This window comes from Trachurus japonicus, chromosome 13 (genome assembly GCF_045865225.1).
Source record: "Trachurus japonicus isolate A0001 chromosome 13, Traja_1.0".
NCBI classification, from domain to species: domain Eukaryota; kingdom Metazoa; phylum Chordata; class Actinopteri; order Carangiformes; family Carangidae; genus Trachurus; species Trachurus japonicus.
Genome location: NC_140919.1, coordinates 20,874,945 through 20,896,094, shown reverse-complemented (window position 1 = coordinate 20,896,094; position 21,150 = coordinate 20,874,945). Strand labels below are relative to the sequence as shown.

Sequence of the window (21,150 nt, the reverse complement as noted above, 5' to 3'; positions counted from 1 at the left end):
GTAAAAGCAAAGTAAAAGAAACAGAAACAGAACTCTTTCGTTTTTCCGTTTCAAAACCAAACAAAAAAACAACGTTGTTATTCTGTTTTAAAACAAAAACAGAATAACGTGGGAAATTAAGTCTTTGACTTTTTTATTGTTTTGTTATTATGATATTTGGAAACTTCGCTCCACAGCGGCCAGGTCCCGGAGCAGCTCTCTCCACACCCCCCGCTTGCGTCCGCCCCCCCTCCCACCCCCCACCCCCTACCCCCTACCCCCTACCCCCCGGCCGGAGCTCCGTGGTCCATATGCCATCCCTGCACCAGAGTTCCCCGGGTCACGCTGCTGATCCGCCCCGCGGAGCAGGCAGCTTGCAGCGGCCTCCTTCTCCAGCGGATCGCTCCGTCCCGGACCGGGGAGCGACGTCGCCGCAGCCGCCACTGCCGCTGTGAGCTGCCTGGTCAGCGGGGCGGAGCAGCAGCGTGACCCGGGGATGGCATATGGACCACGGTCCACAGCGGCTCAGACGCAAGGTGTGGAGAGAGTGGCTCCGGCCGGCCGCTGTGGCCAGCTGGGACACGGATTATTCTCTCTGTCTTCATTGAACAAATAAATCATGTCATGCAACAGCCTATATATCTGTATCTCGTATTGGATCGATTGCACCATCTACTGGATGAAAATGGAACACAGAACAAGTACACTACGCGTTACGTTACGCGTAGTGGTGCACACCGGGCAGATCAACTTCCGGCTGCGCAGCAATAGATTCTGCGACCGCACGCGCGTGTGAACGCGTAACAACATTAGTCAAACAGTGAAAGACAGACGTGCACAATCTGCTTCATACGAACGCAGCTTCTTGTCACGCGTGACACAGTTTGCGCACGTCGTTTCCGCGTACGCGTGAGCGCCTGACAAAAATGTTCAATCAGCTTCACGCGAGCGTTAATGCGTGCGTTCGCTGAAAAACGCATGGCGTGCAGCAGTCATCACGCGTGAACGGGGGGCCATTATAAGTCAATGAGGAAACTACATTACACGTCAGGCGCTGTCTGCTGCACAGGCGTCAAAGCACGCGGGTGTGACACGTCCAGTTGATAGGTGCGCACGTAATATGACACGATTGTACCGGCATACACACACACACACACACACACACACACACACACACACACTTAACATGCACATGTGCACACTCCATATCCACTAAGACACATGCACACACGGTATCATAGGGAGGAACATATGGTGATGACACGCTTCAGCTGAAACTTCATGATCCTCAGTGTGAGTGTGTGTGTGTCTGTTTGTGTGGGTGGTTGAGCAGACTGATTATTGTCTCACTACAGTTCCAGAAAATAAGCTACTACATTTAGACTGTACCATATTTACTAAATGACGGTACACTGTGTCCTCTTTTCCCGTCATTGTCTCTTAAAGGGACTTTACACTTGTTGCCAATTAAAATGAGGTAAATTTCAGCACAGTGTGTGGCTGAACAGTCAGAACATCTTTTATGAGTGTGCACAGGACATTTGAGTATTTCTCATGGGCTGTGAAGTAGCCAGTGGTGTCGTCAGTCTCTCCTCACGTCTGAAAATTTCCAGCATTATAGGGAAATCCAACCAGGAAAGAGTCAACGCTGCAAACACAATGACAAGATAAGAGAAATGCATCTGTGTGTAAATGTACATTTATTCTCAGACAAATCTAGAAAGTAATACATTCATACTCCGCTGGCTTTTGTCTGTGTAGCCCTGCATGTCTGTGTGTATCTGTTTCTTGTAACTGAGAGAAATGAACCATCGCAGCAGCTTTTGAAATGTCTATCTATTGAAACAGTGAATTGGTTTACTCAAACACTGAGCCCTTGTCTTGAGCTGCATGTAAACAACCTCAGTCAGTGGATATTGTACAGGTGTTTTTGGAAGTGTCAGGAGTGGATTTAACAGCCTTGTTCATCTGCACTGAACTAAGATGCGACTGTTAACAAATTCTGAAGATAAAACCTAACACATCCACTGAATAGTATTTTTCCAATATGTGTGACCTGTTACTGGAGAGTCAAATCCAATTGCTATCAGTAAAGGAAAGGAAATATTAGGATTGTTTACCACTTGCATTAAATGAGTATCCTACATATGCCACTTTTAAGGAATATCTGAAATGTTTAACTCAGTATGCCGCAATAAATACTTGTCTTCTCGACTCTTACTTGCCAAGGGACTCATTCAATAACATGCAACATTTTCAACAAGCAAGCAGGAAGCCAAAGGCTAGAAATCCTGCTTCAACACACATTTGTCAAAACAAAAAAAATGCTTTTCTTACTATTCCTTCTGGTTGACTTGTCTGTAATTATTACTTTTAAATGCTGTTGTTTTTCACCCTCAGAGACAAGACCCTGTTGCTTGGAATACCACCTTCGCCGAGGCATCCCGGGACGTCCTGAACATCCGTTATACCCTGCTGCCCTACCTGTACACACTGATGTACGAAGCTCACGCCAATGGAAGTACAGTTGTGAGGCCCCTGTTGCATGAGTAAGTAAAGACACCCGACACACACACCTTATCTGCCTTATCTCTTCTGCTAACATCATGGCTTCTGTGTTACATGTAATCACTTAATCAAATCATTTAGTTATAAACAGCATGAATCTTCCATCCTGATTGCTGGCAAGATAAACTGATTTTATACCACATCGCCTCTTATTAGAATGCACAATGTCACATGTGGTGAATGCTAGACTAAAAACCAATTTAAGTAGAGCTTTCAGTTTAGTGCTTCAACACGTTTTTCAGCACCACTGTGGTTTAATGTTGGACTCATTGTTTCACAGCCTTCCTTATATGAAATGGGAGAAAATGTACCCTCTATTTATATATCCTTATTTTTTCAGTAATCTTAGAAAAGCCACTTTGCTCATTTGAATAACTTAAGGTAAGAATATCAGAAGCGTCTTTCCTGCTTTAGCAAACTGCCATTAAGAAGCCCTTGAGCAAGGCACTTCAAATCCTGTGAGACTGTATAAGGCCAGCCATAGACAGCACTTGGCAGCTCCCAGATGTGAAAGTGTGAAACTTCAGAAAAAAAAACATATTTATTCATTTTAAGAGACTCTTATAAAGTCACAGATGGTATTTAAGGAGCTGGCGGGGTGAGTCTGGCAGGGTTATTTGGCTTGCATCTTCAAACCATTGAATTCTGAATGAGCGCTCGAAACAGTCGTCTGGCCCGAGGAGACAGGAGAGAGCATGAGATGCTTTTTTTTTTTTTTTTTTGCTCAGTCAGGTTTAATGGCGTCTGTGTTGCTGTGTCACAGGTTTGTGGATGATAAAACTACATGGGACATCTACAAACAGTTCCTCTGGGGACCTGCTCTACTTATCACCCCTGCCCTGTATCAGGTATAAATACTCCACATACACACAGCATGTTTTTTTTCTTTCCTGCATTATTTAAGATATCACAATTGCAACTTGAGTCATTTGAGTGATAGCTGTCAGTCTGTCTCCCCTGGCATGTATTCCTCTTTTGGTTAACTGACTTTGTGATTGACAGGGAGTCAGGAGCGTGGATGGCTATGTTCCTAATGCACGCTGGTATGACTACCACACGGTGAGTCTATGTGTGTAACAAACAGAAAACAATTCACTTCACTGAGTCCAAAGCTTCCCTTATCTTGTCTTGCATTCAGGCACACCCCTGGTGCAACAACACAATAGATTGCACTGAAGCAAAATTACAGAAGGAGGTAACAGCATGTGACTGGTGGATTAGTGCCTGCATAATGTGGATGTACTTCAATGATGTCTTAACATATGAAACAGTGTCTGTGCACCTCTTCTTTTGATGAGCACATGTTCACAGCACTGCAACTTTAGAAAGACTAAGACAGAAAAAAAGAGACTAAAACCACAACTACAACTGGAAAAAAAAGACAAATAAGACAAGACATCTATGACAACATCATTAAAGAGATACAGCTCAACAACTGCAGAAGGCGCCTTGATGACAAAAGCAAACATCCAATCACTCTGTCTCATTCTAGCTAGGGGACTCCCCATCTGTTAGACAACATCATAAAGCCAAACAAAACACGAGAAACAATATATTCAATGGGGGCACAGGATGGTTTTTACTCCAATTTAACTCGTCTCCTCAGCATACAAAGAGGAGCAGGCTGTTAGAGACAGGGACCAAGGACAAAGGCGAAAACACAAGAATAAAGAATTTTCTAAAGGCTTCCCCTGGCGTGTAATAAATTATAGAAATGTTTCAGATATAGCCTTTATAGATGTCAATTTTTTTTACTGTGTGCTGTGTGATTTACCGTTGCACAAATGGCAACATTTCCCCACACAAAGGAATAGTTGAGGAAAATGAATCAAAGTTTAATTACCTGCAGTATTTCTAGTTATTTAATAGCCTGCAATGTTTGCTTCCTTCATCAGGCCAAAGACGTTGGAGTGCGCGGCCAGATGATTACTATGCCCACACCGCTGGACCATATAAACCTACATATCAGAGGGGGATATATCTTACCCTGGCAGAAACCAGAGAACAACACACATTACAGGTCAGTGATAACACATTACGGCAGCACACAACTACAGGTCAGCGTCCTGTGTGTTTAGCATCAAGTGTGTGTTTTGGCTGTCTATTTTCTGCCTGCTCGAAGAGATAGTGTTCCTGTGGGGGGTGGGGTGGGGGTATGGCTGGTGGTAGTGAGGGTGGAAGGGTCTAGTTTGTGTAGGAATCGTTGCTGGGTTTAAGAGTTCCTCTGTAAAAAAAAAATGTAGGTCACCATGTATGACCAGGTCTCATCTCATCAAAATGACTGTCATCTATGATCATTAGTGTTTGTTAAAAAAAGAGGCAGCAAGAATATAAACAAGAAAGGCAGAAAGAGGGAGGTGCGTGTTCCAGCAGCAGAGAGATCAGGTGGATCCCCCCAGTAGGAATGTTAATGTATTAGTCCTAGGCAGCAGGTAATAATAGACACTGTCCTACAGCAGTCTGGTCTAACCCTCTCTACCTCCTTTTGTTTCAGCCGGATGAATCCTTTGGGACTGATCGTTGCCCTGAGTGACAATGGAACTGCTCAAGGATCGCTCTTCTGGGATGATGGAGAAGGAATAGGTAAGTTACAGGTCACCCTTGAACACCCAGCCCCACACACACACAGTAGCATGTCTCTCATGTTTTTACATGTGTACTTTTGGACTGATTATTCATGATAATCCAGGAAATAATTCATGGATGATAATGTCACCACTTTAGTTCTGAAAAAAACATCAACAGCTCTTAGATCGAGTGCCATGAAATCACTACACACATTAATGTACCCGTAATAATGAATTATAATTATCTTTCATCTTTTTCATATATGTATGTGCATTACAAAAAACTAGAGTACAGACAGAAAGGACAGACAAAACTGGTGAAAATACTAGAGACGGTGTTTAAATACTGTTCGTCAAAATTTGCATAGAATCCGGTTTGTAAATTGGAAAGTGAAGATCAACACGAATGCTTCCTATATCCCACTATATCATATACAGTGTAAGAAAGCATTGTTTTTACTGAATATAAATTTTTCCATTAGTTTTATCAGATAGACACATTCAACTACGGCGCAGTCTCTCTCCACTTTCTCACTTGTCCTCACTCACTCACACATACACGCACACAACGATATACGGACAGAATCAGCCTCTGAAGTGCTTGGTGAGAAGATGCAATACGTGAAAGGCGCGTTTGTGTTGGGACAAAGAAGAGAGGGAGCAATAGAGAGAGAACGAGGGGTGACAGAGAAGGGGAGTGACAGAAACTATTACAGTAATTCCCCGTGTCGCTGCCTGGAGATATCCTCTCCATCACTCGTCTTTTATCTGCTCCCTCGCTCCTCTCTTCTGCATCTCCCCGTCTGTCTGCGGTGCAGCCTCCCTATGTCTTTCCTGTTTGCTTTGCCTCTTACCTTCACACCTGTGTACGTGTTACCTGCTGTTCAATTGATTTTCTTTTTCTTTTTTTTGAGTGTCACTCCAGAGGATTACCGATCCCTCATTCACCAGCTCCTCCCCCATTCATTCAACTAGTTGTATGTTCACTCATATGTGAAACCTAATAATTATTCAGCAGCTAAGCAGAGTAGCTAGTCAGTTATTTACTTAACTTACTACCCTAATTCTATTATTTTCTCATTTAATCAACCAGTAATAAACTGCAACGACGCGTGGATGAGTGTATTAATGAGTCAGTGCTGTACAGTGTGAACTCATCCATGTAGTCACTCAGTTAGTCAGTTCTTTTTTTAAATTCCTGCAACCACTCACTACTCAGCTACATGACTGACTCATTGATCCACCTCATCAGGTGATCACTTATTTGTCCATCCTGTCAGATGAGTATGGATTAAGCCCTGTGGTCAACATGAACAGTCTTGTCCATACAGTCACTTGTTTATTCACTTGCTATCCCCCTGTCTCTCTCCGTGTCCCTCCGTCAGTCACTCAAGCAGTCACACACCTATTTTCTCTGCCCCACCATTTCTTCCTCCGTATGTAATTCAGTCCTATTTTTCTCTCCCCAGACACAGTTCAGAGAAAAGAATATCTGCTGACCTCCTTTACAGCAGGATCGGTGAGTCCAAGGGCCAACTACATGTCTACTACAATTTTTCATTGTCATTATTGTTATTAATGTAGCAAGACTGCAACAGGGCTTTGGTAGGTGGATGTTGGAAACCATTAGCTCTGGATTTATGTTCAATGCTGGGCTGGTAATTTGAATGCAGCCTTTACAACTTTCTGCAGAGATAAGTCCTGACATTAAAAACAACATTTGACACGTGTTATTTAATCTTTATTATATTAATCTAATGTCAAATCATTTTCATTAGACTTTCATCACAGCATACAATGTAATCACAACAATGCTAATTTCTTCAATACAACTTGGAGGGTAAGGTAGAAGAGATGAGTTACAAACACAGATGGCAGAGGCATTTTTATGGTTGTACATTGATTTTATTGGCCTCATCCTCTCATTGATGATAATGTGCAGTTTAGCAGTGTCATTTTAGTTTCTTTCAAGGAGGGAGAATGCAACAATAGATACAGCTGTAGATGTTGCTGACTCCGAGGCATTCATGCCATTGCCGAGGTGTCACCCTTTATGAAGTCACAATGTCATTTTCATCAGGTGCAAGGCTTTTTTATGCTCACACAGAGGTTGCCGGAGTGGAGAAGCTGTTGTGTTTATGCAGATCACTCTGTCTTTCTGGTGCTTACATTACTGTCTGCACAAAAATCTCTCATCAGAAACACAAGCGCAAGGAGAAAGTTTGTGGCTTCAGTTGGCAAAGACACTTCTGCACATGTTACAAAATGCTCGTTTAACCTAATACAGAGTTAAATGTGCAGGCTACCGTACCAATCGCCAGCATGATTAAACTCCTTCTTACAAATAATGAAATCTGCGTATGCTTTCCTTGGAGGATACTGAATATCTGTAGCTATCATCCAGCATTAACAAGGATATGCACTCCATATTCAACATCTAATTAGATGGAATACCCTATGTACACCTTCCCTTCATTCATCAGTATTTAATCAATTAAAGTGGGGCAACAAAATAGATTAGTTTAAAGTGTGTACAAGGAGGGGGTTGTATATTTTTTTTTGGAGTGGTCTCTCAGATAAAACCACAAAGATTAATGCAAAAGAGGGGGTCTGTGCAGCAGAAACAAGGGTACAATTGATGGCCAGAATGGTTTCCAAAACTCAGCTGTATCGCTGCAGCAACCTTGGCACATGAGCTCTAATGAGGAGCCATGACATAACATTTAAAAAAAAAAAAACTTAAAGGGCAGATATACAGCAGTGTCCATGCATTAATATAAGGCTGAGAATTTGTCATATATTCACAAGTCTTACGGCTAAGTTTGGCAAGAAGTGAGTGTTTACCAGGCCACAGTTTGATCACACTTTGACTCAGACATGACAGAAACTCCCTAATCGCTGGGACTAATGGGACTAACCCAGCCCCATTTGCCTCTTAGCCAGGCAAAGGCACACAATCACACACATTAATGAGCATGGGTTTAATCACAAACATACTCACACACACACATACATTATATGCACACATCTACAGTATACACATACACACATAGAGCTACCATGGCCAAACATCTGTGGCTGTCCTCTGCCTACCATCAGGCTCATTCCAAAGCAATTTCACACAGCGATAAAACAGGAACACTGTCTGACAGCCAAAGGGGGAGAGAGAGCGTAAATGTGTATTTTTGTGTTTGAGTGTGTGTGCGTGCGCGCGCGCATGTGTGCATGTTGGTGTATGTGTGACCAGGCAGATGTGAGAAGATGAGGATAAGTTGGGCAATGAGGCCAGTGCTGCCTGGCAGATTAGCAGATCGTATGCCATTTTGGATGGCTATCTGAATGTAGATGTGCATGAGTGTGAGGTGTGTGTGTGTGTGTGTGTGTGTGTGTGTGTGTGTGTTAGAGAGACAGTACATTTTAGTCTTTCCCAGTTTTAAGTGGCTGTTAGTGCCTTGGTTAAATCATGACACACACACACACAGTTTCTCAGAATGTGAACATGATAAAAACACAGATATGTAACTTTTGAGACAATCAAAACCTCCATGCAGAAGATTATCTACTAAAAAGCAAGGCATAGAGAAAAAAATATAATTTGGTGCATATAAAACTAATGATATGGAGAAAGATACACAAATGTTAAATCTCACTCAGTAAAGAGATGAAGCATGGAATGAAACTGAATATGAGGCTGGCGAAAGCACATTTTCAGCAAATTCTACAGACAACATCGTAAATTCAGGATTGATGACCTGCCTGACACACAAATCAGAACCTCTCTCTGCACTACTGTAAGATAAATCAATGCATTGGACGACTCATAATTTACCAGATATTACTTATTATGAATCAAGTATATGATTTTTGTGCTACACTTATCCCATCTCTGATAACTTTTGCACCTTCTCTTCTAGAAAAACCTAACGAATCAGATCACTCACGATGCCCTGACCCCAGCTGACCGGCTGATCCTGGGTGTGGTGAGGGTTTGGGGCACAGGCAGTGTCAGGATCACAACCGCGACCATAACAGATGTTGGCGGAACAGAGCATCAGCTGACCCCACAGCACAACCTTGACACTCAGGTCAGATGATTATTGAGATATTTGCCATTTAGTTATCACTGTAAATTTGTTCATGACATAATTAGTGTGAATGCTGGAAGCATGAAAGCATGAAAGCTATGAAATAGCTGCAGGGACCAGGGCGAAGCAGAGGCAATATTGTTATTGTGTGGATTTCTTCTTCTTATTCCTCTTCCGTGTCAAATTTCGTCCCGCAACTCGTCCTACAGCACGGAGACGACCAAGGCGAATTATATATCAAAATGTGCGTCTTGATCGGGATCGGTGTGTCTATTACTTTTCCCTACAGAATAGGAATTTTTGCTGCTCCGGCACTTTCACCTAGAGACTCCATTTAAACTTTAAACTGTAGACACAAGTCTTGTGTATTGGTGTATTATTCCACGTTTCGATAGGTCATATAGTTTTTGATCAATCACTGTTCAATGACCATGATCATTTTTGGAGAAATTTTGAGATTATAATGGGTGTGTATTGCACGGAATGTCAGAGTGGGTGACATCATCGGTGGGAGAGAGCCAACATTCACACACATTTTCCTTATGGAAATGCTTATTCTAGTTAGTGTAGTTTTCCAATCTGTGTAAAATAACAAGTTATAGTTAGCATATTACAAGCTGAATCAATTATGACAACAACAAAAAAAAACTGTTAAGCTCTCTCACTAAATTTTAAATAGGCTTAGAATTACATGCTCTTAATGCTTCCTGCCATTGTGATCAACACAATTCAACAGACTGCTGGCCAGCATCATCAAGCACAGGAAATGGTCTATGACTGCAAAGGCTCTTAGCAAAAATGAAATGCCAGTCTGTTGGAAATAAAAGGTATTTTGAGCAAATACTTCCAGACAGAAACAGACCCAAATTCAAATTACCTTTAAACAAACTGTGCCGTTCAGAAGCTTTTAAAGACGTAGAAAAAAATCATTGGAAGAAAACTGAAAGATATTTACAGTTTCCAATTTATGGTGAATCGCGTTGCAGAATTTGCTTCAAATCAACTCTAGTCATTGCTATTCAATAACAAAGTCACTGATATTTATGGACATGAATACCAGACTGTGGTATCTGCTAAGAAAGATGGAAATCTACAACAGTAATGGAACAATATTAGGTAACACATATAGAAGGACATATTCCATTGCATTTAACTGTGGATATTTGTACATTAATATCATAGCCCGGTGAGACTCTTTTATCATTACTTGAACTCATTTCATGAACACACCCTAGTTTTCAAGTTGATTTCCCTGCCTGTCAAAAACTGTCACTTAAAAAAAACGCTCAGGTTCACAACCCAGCCCCTGCTGTGCCGCACTATGTCATCTAATAGCTGTAATCAACTCTGCATTCCCCCCCGACTCTGTTGTTTGTAATGAATACAAAGCAGACGACTCTGCTCAGGACAGCAATTTTTAAAACTGCTCCTGTAAAAATGATTGTCACTTCTTCCTGCTCTCTTCATCATCTCCTCCACTGGTTGAGTAGAAAGAAACGTGACGGAAAATTACGGGGATCTGTGTAAACAAAAACAAACCATACGCTCCATGTTCAAGTCCTTGCTCCACGATGTATCATTTGTCCAAAGTGCCTCGCAGTGATACAGTTTAGTTTCATTTTGAAGTCGTCGCTGTGGGAATTGAGCTCTGACATATTGTCAGTTCTTTACATAAAAGAAATTTCTCACAGTATATACATCTAAATGTTCTCTGTAGGGAGATCAGTGTCAACTGCGAGACTCAGCTAAAGCTAAAGACACATCAGAGTGGGGGTGAATGTCCATCAAAACAGAGCTTGAGCTGAGGTCATCTAGCTGAAGAACAGAAGTTCTTATAAGCAAGTTTGAAAAGACAGAATCCTGACATGTATAAACAGAAATTAACAAAAGAAAGGAAGAAGAGATGAGATCATTTGAGGAGATATATTGCTATTCTGCAGCAAAATGTATAGTCTGCTGTATGTGTTTGAGGTGAAGGATGGCTGATATGGAGGACTATAAGAGTGTGAAAATGGAATAAGGAAAGACAAGGACAGGTTTAAAAGGAGCATGTGTTCTCTCTCCTCATTTGGCCTGTGATAAAATATTCCTCTCGAGGTTGTGTACTGTACTCAGTGCACTTATCAGGAGCATGAAAATGATAGCTGCAGCAGCTCCATAAATAATCGTAGGTGAAAAAGCCTAGGAGTGTTAGATTTATACTGTTCTTGGAGAAGACGGACAGGGAGAAGCAAGAAGAGAGGGCAAGGATTGCAGATGAGGATAGTCAGAATGACAGAGGGATTTTTTGGGCTGTGAGTATGTCTGTATGTCTGTGTGTGTGTGTGTGTGTGTGTGTGTGTGTGTGTGTGTGTGTGTGTGTGTGTGTGTGTTGGAGATGCATGGATGAGTTGAGAATAATGAAAAGAGAGAAAGACAGTCCATCTTTGAGGAAGGAAGGAAGGACGGACAGAGCGTAGCGGAGGGAGAGAGAATGCATCACCGAAAACAGGTGGGGAGAGGAAGAGAGAGATGAAAGAGATAAACAGGGAGGATGAAAGATGGGCGGAGGGATGCAAGAAGGGCAGAGAGGAAGGAGAGCGAGGGAACGGGGCTGACACAGTACGCACATGGTAATAAGTGATTCTTCAGCACAAGACAATCCATTCATCTCCCTAAGTATTGTCTGATATGGTGGCAACTTGAAAGAGGCAGTAAGCAGCTGGCACAGTGTCATTTAAATACAGTGAGGTGGGACAGCTATTTCTTTCTGTTACAGGGCAAGATGTTTTATTTCGAACATAATACAGACCTGTTTGTACTGTCATTTACTGTTCCTCAATGGATGTGTACAGTAAGCCCAAACTTGTTTTACTTTAGTGGGGAGAAGTGGGCAGCCGGACTGCACTGGACATTGTCCTACATTACTTACTCATCATCCTCATACTTTCATCTGGTTTATTGAGAACATGTTTTAGATTTTAATATTGGCTTGGATGGCATCTGAAGTAAAGTTACGCTTTTGTTTGGGCTCTCAGTGAAGTCCAGCTGTAAATCATGATCCAATAGGTTTATATTGTTTTCTGCAATAATAATGGCATTCCTTATTTTCTGTAATGTTGACGCAGCTGTTTTATTCTATATTTTCCTCGTCATCACACATATTTTTTGGGATAGGGAAAGGTTACAAAAAAAGAAAGCCAAAAGGTTGATTTTCCAATTATTATTATTATTATTTTTTACAGACAGAGCACTTGGGACTGTGGGGCCCCAGGCATATAAAGAGGTTAATGTAATGCTAACAACCATGAAGTTTAATAATCCTTGCTCTCTCTCTCTCTCTTTTTTGTGTCTATAGGAGCTGATTATTGATGCAACTGCGAAGTCTATTCCTGTGAATCAGAAATTCACCATAACATGGGGGGCCAGTGAATAGTAGACTTGTCACTTGCAAAAAGAAGTCATATATGTACATAAATGGCCATAACTGATATTGTTAAGGAAATGCAATGTTTGCTTGTTTTTTTGTTTTTTGTTTTTTGAATGTGAAATCACCTTAACAGGCTCCTTGCTACACTATTGAGCCCACATGTAAATGTAAATGTAACTGAAACTGTTTTTATTTTATTTTGGGTTTTTTTTTGTCTATATTTTTTCATTATTGTGCCTTTAAACCACGAGTGACATTACTGGATTAAACAAAGGCAGAGTCATTTTCTTTTTCAATACACTTTGTGCAAAACTACAAATTAATAAAGTGCTTGATACTGAAAAATCATCATCTTTCTTTGATGAGAGTGAACACAGTGTCAGTATGAGTAGTTGTTCACGCAAGGTAGTTTTGAGAACAAGTTAGTTGCAGCAGCTGTAGCACTAAATTGGCATTGTTAGTTACAGTTCACAGCTTTTTGGGGCAAAGCTCATTTTTCCTCTCTATTTCTGGTTTGTAAAATAATGTTTTAATAAGTGTGTTTTCTTTTAAACTGATCATTTCGTTAGTCAAACTCAAACTTTTTCTTCCAATGTTAACTTTATTTTTAATGCTTCTTTTAGGGAAACCTCACACACATACAGAGTCCCATAGGCATGCTTACATCTCTGGTACCTTAATGACCGGATGCATTGTTTATTGGAAAAACTGGAAGAAATTAAAATGTGATTTCATTTTTGATCAGGTGGCAACAATTTAAATGAAGTGGCAAAGGAGGTGGGGGCTCCTGTCACCCCACAGTGTTGTTTACCTTATTCTTCAGTCTGTCTCTATAAAAATATTTCATACGTGATCCCTCACAAGCACTTTACCTGCAGAGTGAATCATTTTATGAAATTGTTCTGGCCCTTACTTCCCCACACAGACGCATCAGTAGGCAAACAGCAGCTGTGCAAAATGAACGAACAGGTGTTTATTATAAAATAACAGTAATGACCAGTGGAAAGAAACACACAACACCTTCAAGTCTGCTTCTGACAAGTGGAAACACTTTGATTTGAGATGTGCACTGTGCTGTGATTGAGCAGTGCAGCAACACACAACACAGTGACAATGGATAAAGTGGAGTTATTAAGCACACTGCATTTAGTTCTATTAATTCATGTAAAGTAAAATTAGACTTTTGTTTGGGTTCTCAGGGAGGGTCACATGCTGCCATTTTGACATCCCACCACTCCGACATACCACCATTTAGACATACCACCATTCTGACATCATCCCACCATTCCGACAAGGCTTTCACTATAAGGGAATGTGCGTTACTCAACAGGTGACTCCCTCCTACTTATCTGGACTCTCTACTTCTGGACTCTCTCTGTCTATCTGGCCTGTGTAGCCTCTACCTGGAATTGTTGGAAAGGCAGGGTGTTTAAAAAAAATTTAAAAAATGCCGTCATTCCGACCATAGGAAGCAAGAATTGTCGGAATGATGGGACATTTGATACATGTACATACAGTACTGTATACAACAGATTCATTATCATATACATATGTGACATTACTACTAAAGCACTATGGCCTAAGTTACAAAAATACCTCCAAAGACCAATACTGCCGAACACTTTTCAAAGAATTTGGTTTTATTGCAGTCAAAAAAACAGCCATGTAAAATGTTTTATTTGGCATTGATTTAATATTTTCATACATACAGCACTGGGGGCTTAGGGGCCCCTATTAAACAGTGTGCTGTGTAAATTTGGCACCTGTGTGCTTCCCCAGCTGCTTATGTGCATGCATCTGTACATGCATGGTTCTGTGTGGGTGTGCCAGGAACTAGACACTAATTATAGCTCTCACCTGCGGCGAGCTGTCTACCTGTGCTTTGTCTCGTCCCATTACTTCCCCATATAATGATACAGTCATTCATTATTCAGCTTGCAGTAAATGTAATGATATCAATTTAGCCATGGGCAACTCAAATTGATTTCCACCCTAATTGCTGCTCCACAGGAAGGAATGTAAGAGGGGTGAGGGAGGGTGGGGGTTGGGGTTTCTGTGCTCATGCCCACAGAAGTTTAGACTTGTGATGATTCATTCCAGCTCCTGTCCTCAGGTATATGTGATTTTGAAGGGAAAAGTTTGTTTTGGCTTCCAAAACAAAGCTTGCCACCCACATGTGCCAACGGACTAATTGAGCTGGTGATCTGACCAGGCAGTTTCTTTTTGTTTTTTTCCTGGATTGAAACTGAAGTCATAACGCTGCCTTTGGAGGAAATTGGATCTGAGAAAGGAGAAGAAGACCAAAACAACCCCGGCTTTTATCTGTTCCTCTGCATTTCAACACTGGTTTAATTCAGTGGTTTGATTCAGATATTTTTTGAGTTGTTATAAAAATAAAATCACATCTTCTAATGACTCTGACATATCGTTGACATCACATTATCATCATCAGAATTTGTTGTTGTGTTTTTAATGTTTCATTTACTGTCAGAAAAGGCTGCGTAAACCACTTTGACAGAGAACACCACAGGCCACCAAAACCTGACTGTCTGCTTGGACATCAAGGGAAACTCCCATCTAGTTATGCTTGGATGTGTTTGGCTGAAACTTTATTTATTTTTCCTTTGCATGAATTAATGAAATGTCTAGGTTGCAAGACTGCTGCAGCACATGGATCTTGATATACGTGTGATCTTCACCTGATTTCAAACTTATTCAGCAGCTCCTTCAATGAAATGAAATAAACTTTCCACACAAAGTTCCATTTATATCTTATTGTCCATAAATCAATGCTCTTCCCCTCTGACTTCCCACACAAGACCATGTCTTACCAGATAGCATGCTTTTAAATGAGTTGCTATAACAATGTGTCTTTGTTACCGAGGTGACTGACAGATACAAGTGTGTCACAGATGAAGGGGAGGAAACAAAGAGATAAAACAACACGAGAGCGGGAAAACGCTTTGACAACATCAAAGACTGTCAGATGTGACAGGCGTGAGTGTGTGTATGTGTGTGTGTGCGTGTGCATATGTGTGCTTAATATGCTGCTGAAACACTTTTTAGAAGTTTGCAAACTTTAAGTTACCTTTACTGTAAGTGGTTACAAATGATGAAAGGATGTACTGTGGGAGGTGATACCTCGGAAGATTGCAGGATTATATAACAGCCATAGAGTAATAACATCTGTGTATATGAGCTGCATAAATTCAACAATCCAATATTCTTATTTTGAGAAGACAGGTTGTAGCATGAACATATGAATCATTAAAAAGGGAAAAAAATATTATAATCACAAATCTCTCCTCCATCATGTGCACCTACTGCATATACAGTAGCAATGAAATAAATCACACGGGTATGGAGCATCAAAGAGGCCTTGTCTTACTTTCCTCTATGTTTGTGCACTCTAACAGTGTCTAACACGGAAACACACACACACTTTCCCCTGCCTTCCTACCTTCCTTCCATGAACAGAGCTTTTGTGTTGACAGCCCAATAGCTCCCTACCTGACCAGATCCTTACAACCAGTAGACATGTTAACCCACACTCTCACTAACTCATGCACGCAAAAAAAAATAAAAAAAATAAAAAAATCACCTTTGTCATGGGCCATTTGACGCAGTTTTCATTTCACCTTCACTAATCTGCCACTTACACAAGGCACTGCATGCCAGCAAAGTCAAACATACAGTGGATACCTGCAGAGAACCTACCATGGTAATTAGTGTTTCTGCAACTGCATTAAAGGAACATCAGTGGTTCCTAACCCAGACCAAGAATACAATAAAAACCTTCCCCTTAAAATCCTCACATGATTACAGGAAAATAAATAAGAATAAACCCCAGGAGAGGCAATTCAAAGAGAAATGGTTTATCTAGTCACAGCTGGGGGTGCAACAGAAAACATTTGCAAAAAAAAAAAAGAAAAAACTAAGAACCTCTTCCTTTTAGAGAATTCTTCTTTAAAACTTTTGAATTGGACATCCCTGGGTTGAGGTATATCTGCCATTTCTTCACACAATCCCAGTCTTTTATTTATCCTTATGTGTCCTTGAGATAAACAGGTACAGGACGAGATGTAAAAAATGTTTGCCTCTACTTCCTCCAAAACAAAACCTGAACATCTTGGTGCTACTAGCTTTGATATTAATGATGTTTTACTTCACATGGGCTGGCCTGCTAGCAGAGCTGCAACAGCGTTATGCATAAATCATTGACATTAACAACCCTGGACAACGCTGATAACATGATTGACAGTATAAACTGAGAGCAACCAAGATGAACCAAGCAGCAGGAAATGTGCATCACACATAGCTAATTGAAAAAACGTGACAGTGAACTATCTTAGGGGACATTTTAAGACAAAAGACAATTACAAAGCTGGCAAGAGGCTAGTTTTCATTCAGATCAGCTTTAAAAGGCGCAAGCAAGAAAAAAAAAGAGAAACATTAATCTGCTGAGAGCCATAGACAGCCATTACATTTTAGATTGAATGACTATAATTAATAAATGCCATTAAAACACATCTGTCAACACTCATGCTTGCTCTTCAGGTGGCATGGCAATCATAACTGCTGCAATCACCATCATCATCATCATGATCACCATTGTCATCACTCTAAAAATGTGTCACTGGAGAACAGAAACATGACTTCTCTCAAATGAGTCACAGGAAAGCTGGAAAATGAAAGGAAATAAGAAAAAAATGGACATTTCTCCACATTTCCTCCATTTTTTCATCAGCACAAGGGTTTAGATTGAACACAGGAGTGAACCTTTTGTAATGTGTTGTGTAAAATCAGTACATCCTTTTTTTCCGTGACTTCACCTTGCCCTCTCCAGTTTATATGAAAAATACCCACTCTGAAAAAGACGTTATTCAAGATTTAATAGAAAGAAATCAAGCAATGGCAAGCTATTAACACTCATATTGCTCGGCTTTTAACTCTGGCTGGTGGGTGAACATGAGACCAACTGTTTCTGTTTGCTTTGAAATTATTTCCCAACCAATTACGCGCAAGGCACTGTAAGCCTTAGGTGGAGTCAGATAAACAAAACGATAGAACAGCTGTTTCCATGTTAGGCCTTGCTGCAAAGAGGGCGAAACTGCACGTATAGTTGTGAGTAAGTGCAAACCGAGAATGTTTTCCCTCTTCTTCCAGATAGAGCATTGAGGAAAAAAAAAAAGAAAAAAGAAGGCATTTCTCTCTGGCAGACGGCAGATTGTGGATTAAGCACCAAAGGATGGCCACACGCACACATCTTCACAAATCACATCAAATGGCACAGCGGCACACCCACACACTTACACACTCGCACAAACATTCCTTACAAATCAAATCAAAAACAGAGCACGCATGGAGGAAGAGTGATTTGCCAATTGGCCAGAGCATTCACGCAGAAAAGGATTTAAATATCACTGGAAATGGGGCCAGTGTGATTGCATCACTTCCGGTTCAGCAGAGCTAGTCAAATGCCTCTGGTGGCCACGTAATTCAATACTCCAGATCCAGATAGTATGCATTATGCCACAGATCACCCCGCATGCTCGATCACCAGCTAACTGGAGACTCAAATCGAGCACACCCAGCAGCATGGTGGAGAGTGTATACTCATGCAGTCATACCAACACTCTGCTGATGATTGCTGAGGCGGTACAAAAATATCAGCCTAATTACACTTGAAATGTACAAAGGGGTCAAACTTACTGCCCTTAAATCCCAAATTACAATTTTGCTACTGAGCTTGCCTCATCTGAAAATGAGAGAACACATGTGACAGCTGCTCCCTGTAGCTGTCAGCTGATAAAATGGGGACGAGAAAAAAAGAGGGCCAATAAACAAATGAATAATCCCTGCTCATTATACATAGAGAGGGTGGCAAAATCTGTTTATTTTGGGTTTGCCTCCTTTTTTCCTATTCGGTTAAAGCACCACAATAGAAACTAAAGCATCCATCCAGCCTCTACCTTGGCTGTAAATTACAATTACCCCCCCTATATCCCAGAAAATGACACATACATGGTTCATTCAAACGCTTCACACACTTGTGTGGGCTCGGCCTCATGAATGTTTGCGGGGAAGACATGTTACATTTTCAGGACAAAATGAGGAGAACGCTTCGAGGGCTGACAGTCATGATGCATGGTAGTAATTGCAAGGCTAAAATAGGAAAGTGTTTAATATAGTTTGTGGATAAATGTTGCTATGACAACACACATTGGCTGACTGACATTTTATAAAGGACACGGTGGGATTGCTTCCCTCATTTGTCAATCCACGCATCCAGTGGACGGCCAAATACATACCGGTAAACATCAACTGTGCATTTACAATGCAATTAGAGAAATGTGAACAATCATCTGCAGCACTTCTCTACAGGATACAATCAATGCAAAACAGGATATTTTGTTATTTTAGCATTTATCCTCATTGAGTAAAACAGAACAGGTTTTTAAAAAAATGTTCTAACATGCCTGACTGCATTACGGTGTCATTTAGTCCAAAGGTCTGAATGAACATCCAACACGATTCTCCTCAGAAATGCATGACTAATGCAATGTAATGTAGTTAAACCAACTTAAAATTAATAAAATACTCTACAAAATGAAATAAAAAAAGTACTAACCACTTCAACACTCTACATCATTGTATTTTCCGAAGGCAATGGTGGTGACTGAATGGTTGAAAGTGGACAGAGGAGAGCCTGCAGGAGCTAGTGCAAGTCGGCTGTGTAGCCCCAAAGTGCAACACACAGTTTGACTCTGTGACCTTGTACCGTACCCGCAGTCAAGCCCACAAGCTCAAGTTATTTCTCTCCCATCAAGACATTTACATCCTACACAAGAGAAACAGTGTCATTGCAGGCACATATCTTGTCCTGATGGATGTTTTTTTCTTCTTTTTTTTAAGTTATCTAAAGGCACTAATGGAGGCATTTGTAAGGAATAATGTTTGTACTGCGCTGGCAGCAACACTCTGCCCTGACCATTGGTTGGCTCCCTGAACTGTTTGGGAAACTGCTTTCAGTGGCTATTCTTTGGCATTACAATGAGTCCCATGTGTAAAAACAGCTTGTTGAGGATTTCCAGTGCTGTGCAGTATTCAACTACAGAATGAAAGACCTTGATGACACTACGTTTTCTTTCCTTACAGAGTAAAGCAGCACTCAGTGTGACTCCTAAACAGACCTGTTGACTTACTATGTATCCCACGTCTTAGTCTCGTAAATATGTTTCTGATGGATTCAGTTCACCATCAACATCCATAAAGATGTCACATTAAAATGTGTTGCATTGCAAATAAATACAACAAATATAAAACTAATTTAAGCCAATTCAGAACTTTGAGCTATTTCTTCAAAAGTAGACTTTTTTCTTCTTCTTCTTCTTCTGTAAAAATAAGGTTTCTTGCAGACAGCTGATGATGGCAAACTTGAGAGTTCTTCAGATGGACAGATTACCATCAGAGAACAATACAGCTTATGATGACAAATTGAGAGTGATCACTAGGAGTGGATGGGGGAAGATGAGAAATGAGAGTAGAAAGCGGGAAAGGGACGATGAGAGATGGGGAGCACTGACATGGTGAGGGAGCGGGTCAGGGAGAATAAAGAATGGTGGATGAGAGTCAGGAATATACTGAGTAGGAGGGATGGGTGGAGGGAAACAGAAAGGAGGGGAGCGTCCTCTTGGTAGAATAGTTCTGATTGAGGTCAGTTTTCCCACCAGATGAGACTCCACTTTAATCACCCTCCGTCGGTCTCATCACCATGGAGGGGCTGGCCTCATCAGGGATAGAGGAGAGACAGTGCTTAGAGAGAGGGAGAAAGACATATCGACAAGAAAGAAAAATTATGAACAGAGCCACATAGAAAATGCATGCAGGATGTGCTGAATCAGAGAGTAGGGGAGGAAGATTTACAATGAAAGACACGGAAAGCAAAGGACAACGTGAGGGACTACAAGATAAAGAACAACATGCCACATGAGATACAATGTTGGACCAATACAAAGAGGAGGAGTGCACAGAATCTGAAACGGAGTAGAAAGGGAGAATAAATTATTTAAATAACTGACTAATACAGCAGCAAAATTAAAAGAAATAGTGAGGGTTCATACTGAATGAAAAAAAAAGATGGGCAAGGGAAACAAAATAATAACATTTGTGCACAACAGTTGTGCATATGAGAAAAAAGATCATTACTTTTTTTTTTTTTCACTCCACTGCATTTATCTGACAGCTGTGATTACTTTGTAGATTGTAATGCCTGGAGATTGGCACGAAACCACAAGCACAGAAACAAACACAATCAAGTTCTGGTAACAATAGTTTATTTAGAGCTTCATACAGTGACGTTAGATGTGGGGGAGGAATATCTAAACAGATCTAAGGCAAACAGCATGACAGTTTTTACTCCACTGTAAGATCAGTCTACACAAGGATTGTCTCTTAAGGTAATAGTTTCAGAAAATGATAAGGCTCCATGATACACACTGAAGCAAAGAGGAGCCGTCTGGTGAGTAACCCTGCAAAGGAG

The 21,150-nt window shown here is 40.9% G+C and overlaps 1 protein-coding gene across 1 annotated transcript in view; it reads left to right on the top strand.

Moving 5' to 3' along the window:
• The window catches only part of si (sucrase-isomaltase), a 75,933-nt gene extending 62,979 nt beyond the window's left edge, over positions 1-12,954 (top strand). The window contains exons 41-48 of the mRNA XM_085795328.1: positions 2,380-2,528; positions 3,311-3,395; positions 3,550-3,606; positions 4,443-4,567; positions 5,042-5,130; positions 6,584-6,633; positions 9,029-9,199; positions 12,537-12,954. Coding sequence (XP_085651454.1) covers positions 2,380-2,528; positions 3,311-3,395; positions 3,550-3,606; positions 4,443-4,567; positions 5,042-5,130; positions 6,584-6,633; positions 9,029-9,199; positions 12,537-12,614 — 804 coding nt within the window. The 3' untranslated portion in view covers positions 12,615-12,954. The remainder of the gene's footprint in view (positions 1-2,379; positions 2,529-3,310; positions 3,396-3,549; positions 3,607-4,442; positions 4,568-5,041; positions 5,131-6,583; positions 6,634-9,028; positions 9,200-12,536) is intronic.
• Positions 12,955-21,150: the final 8,196 nt, after the last annotated feature.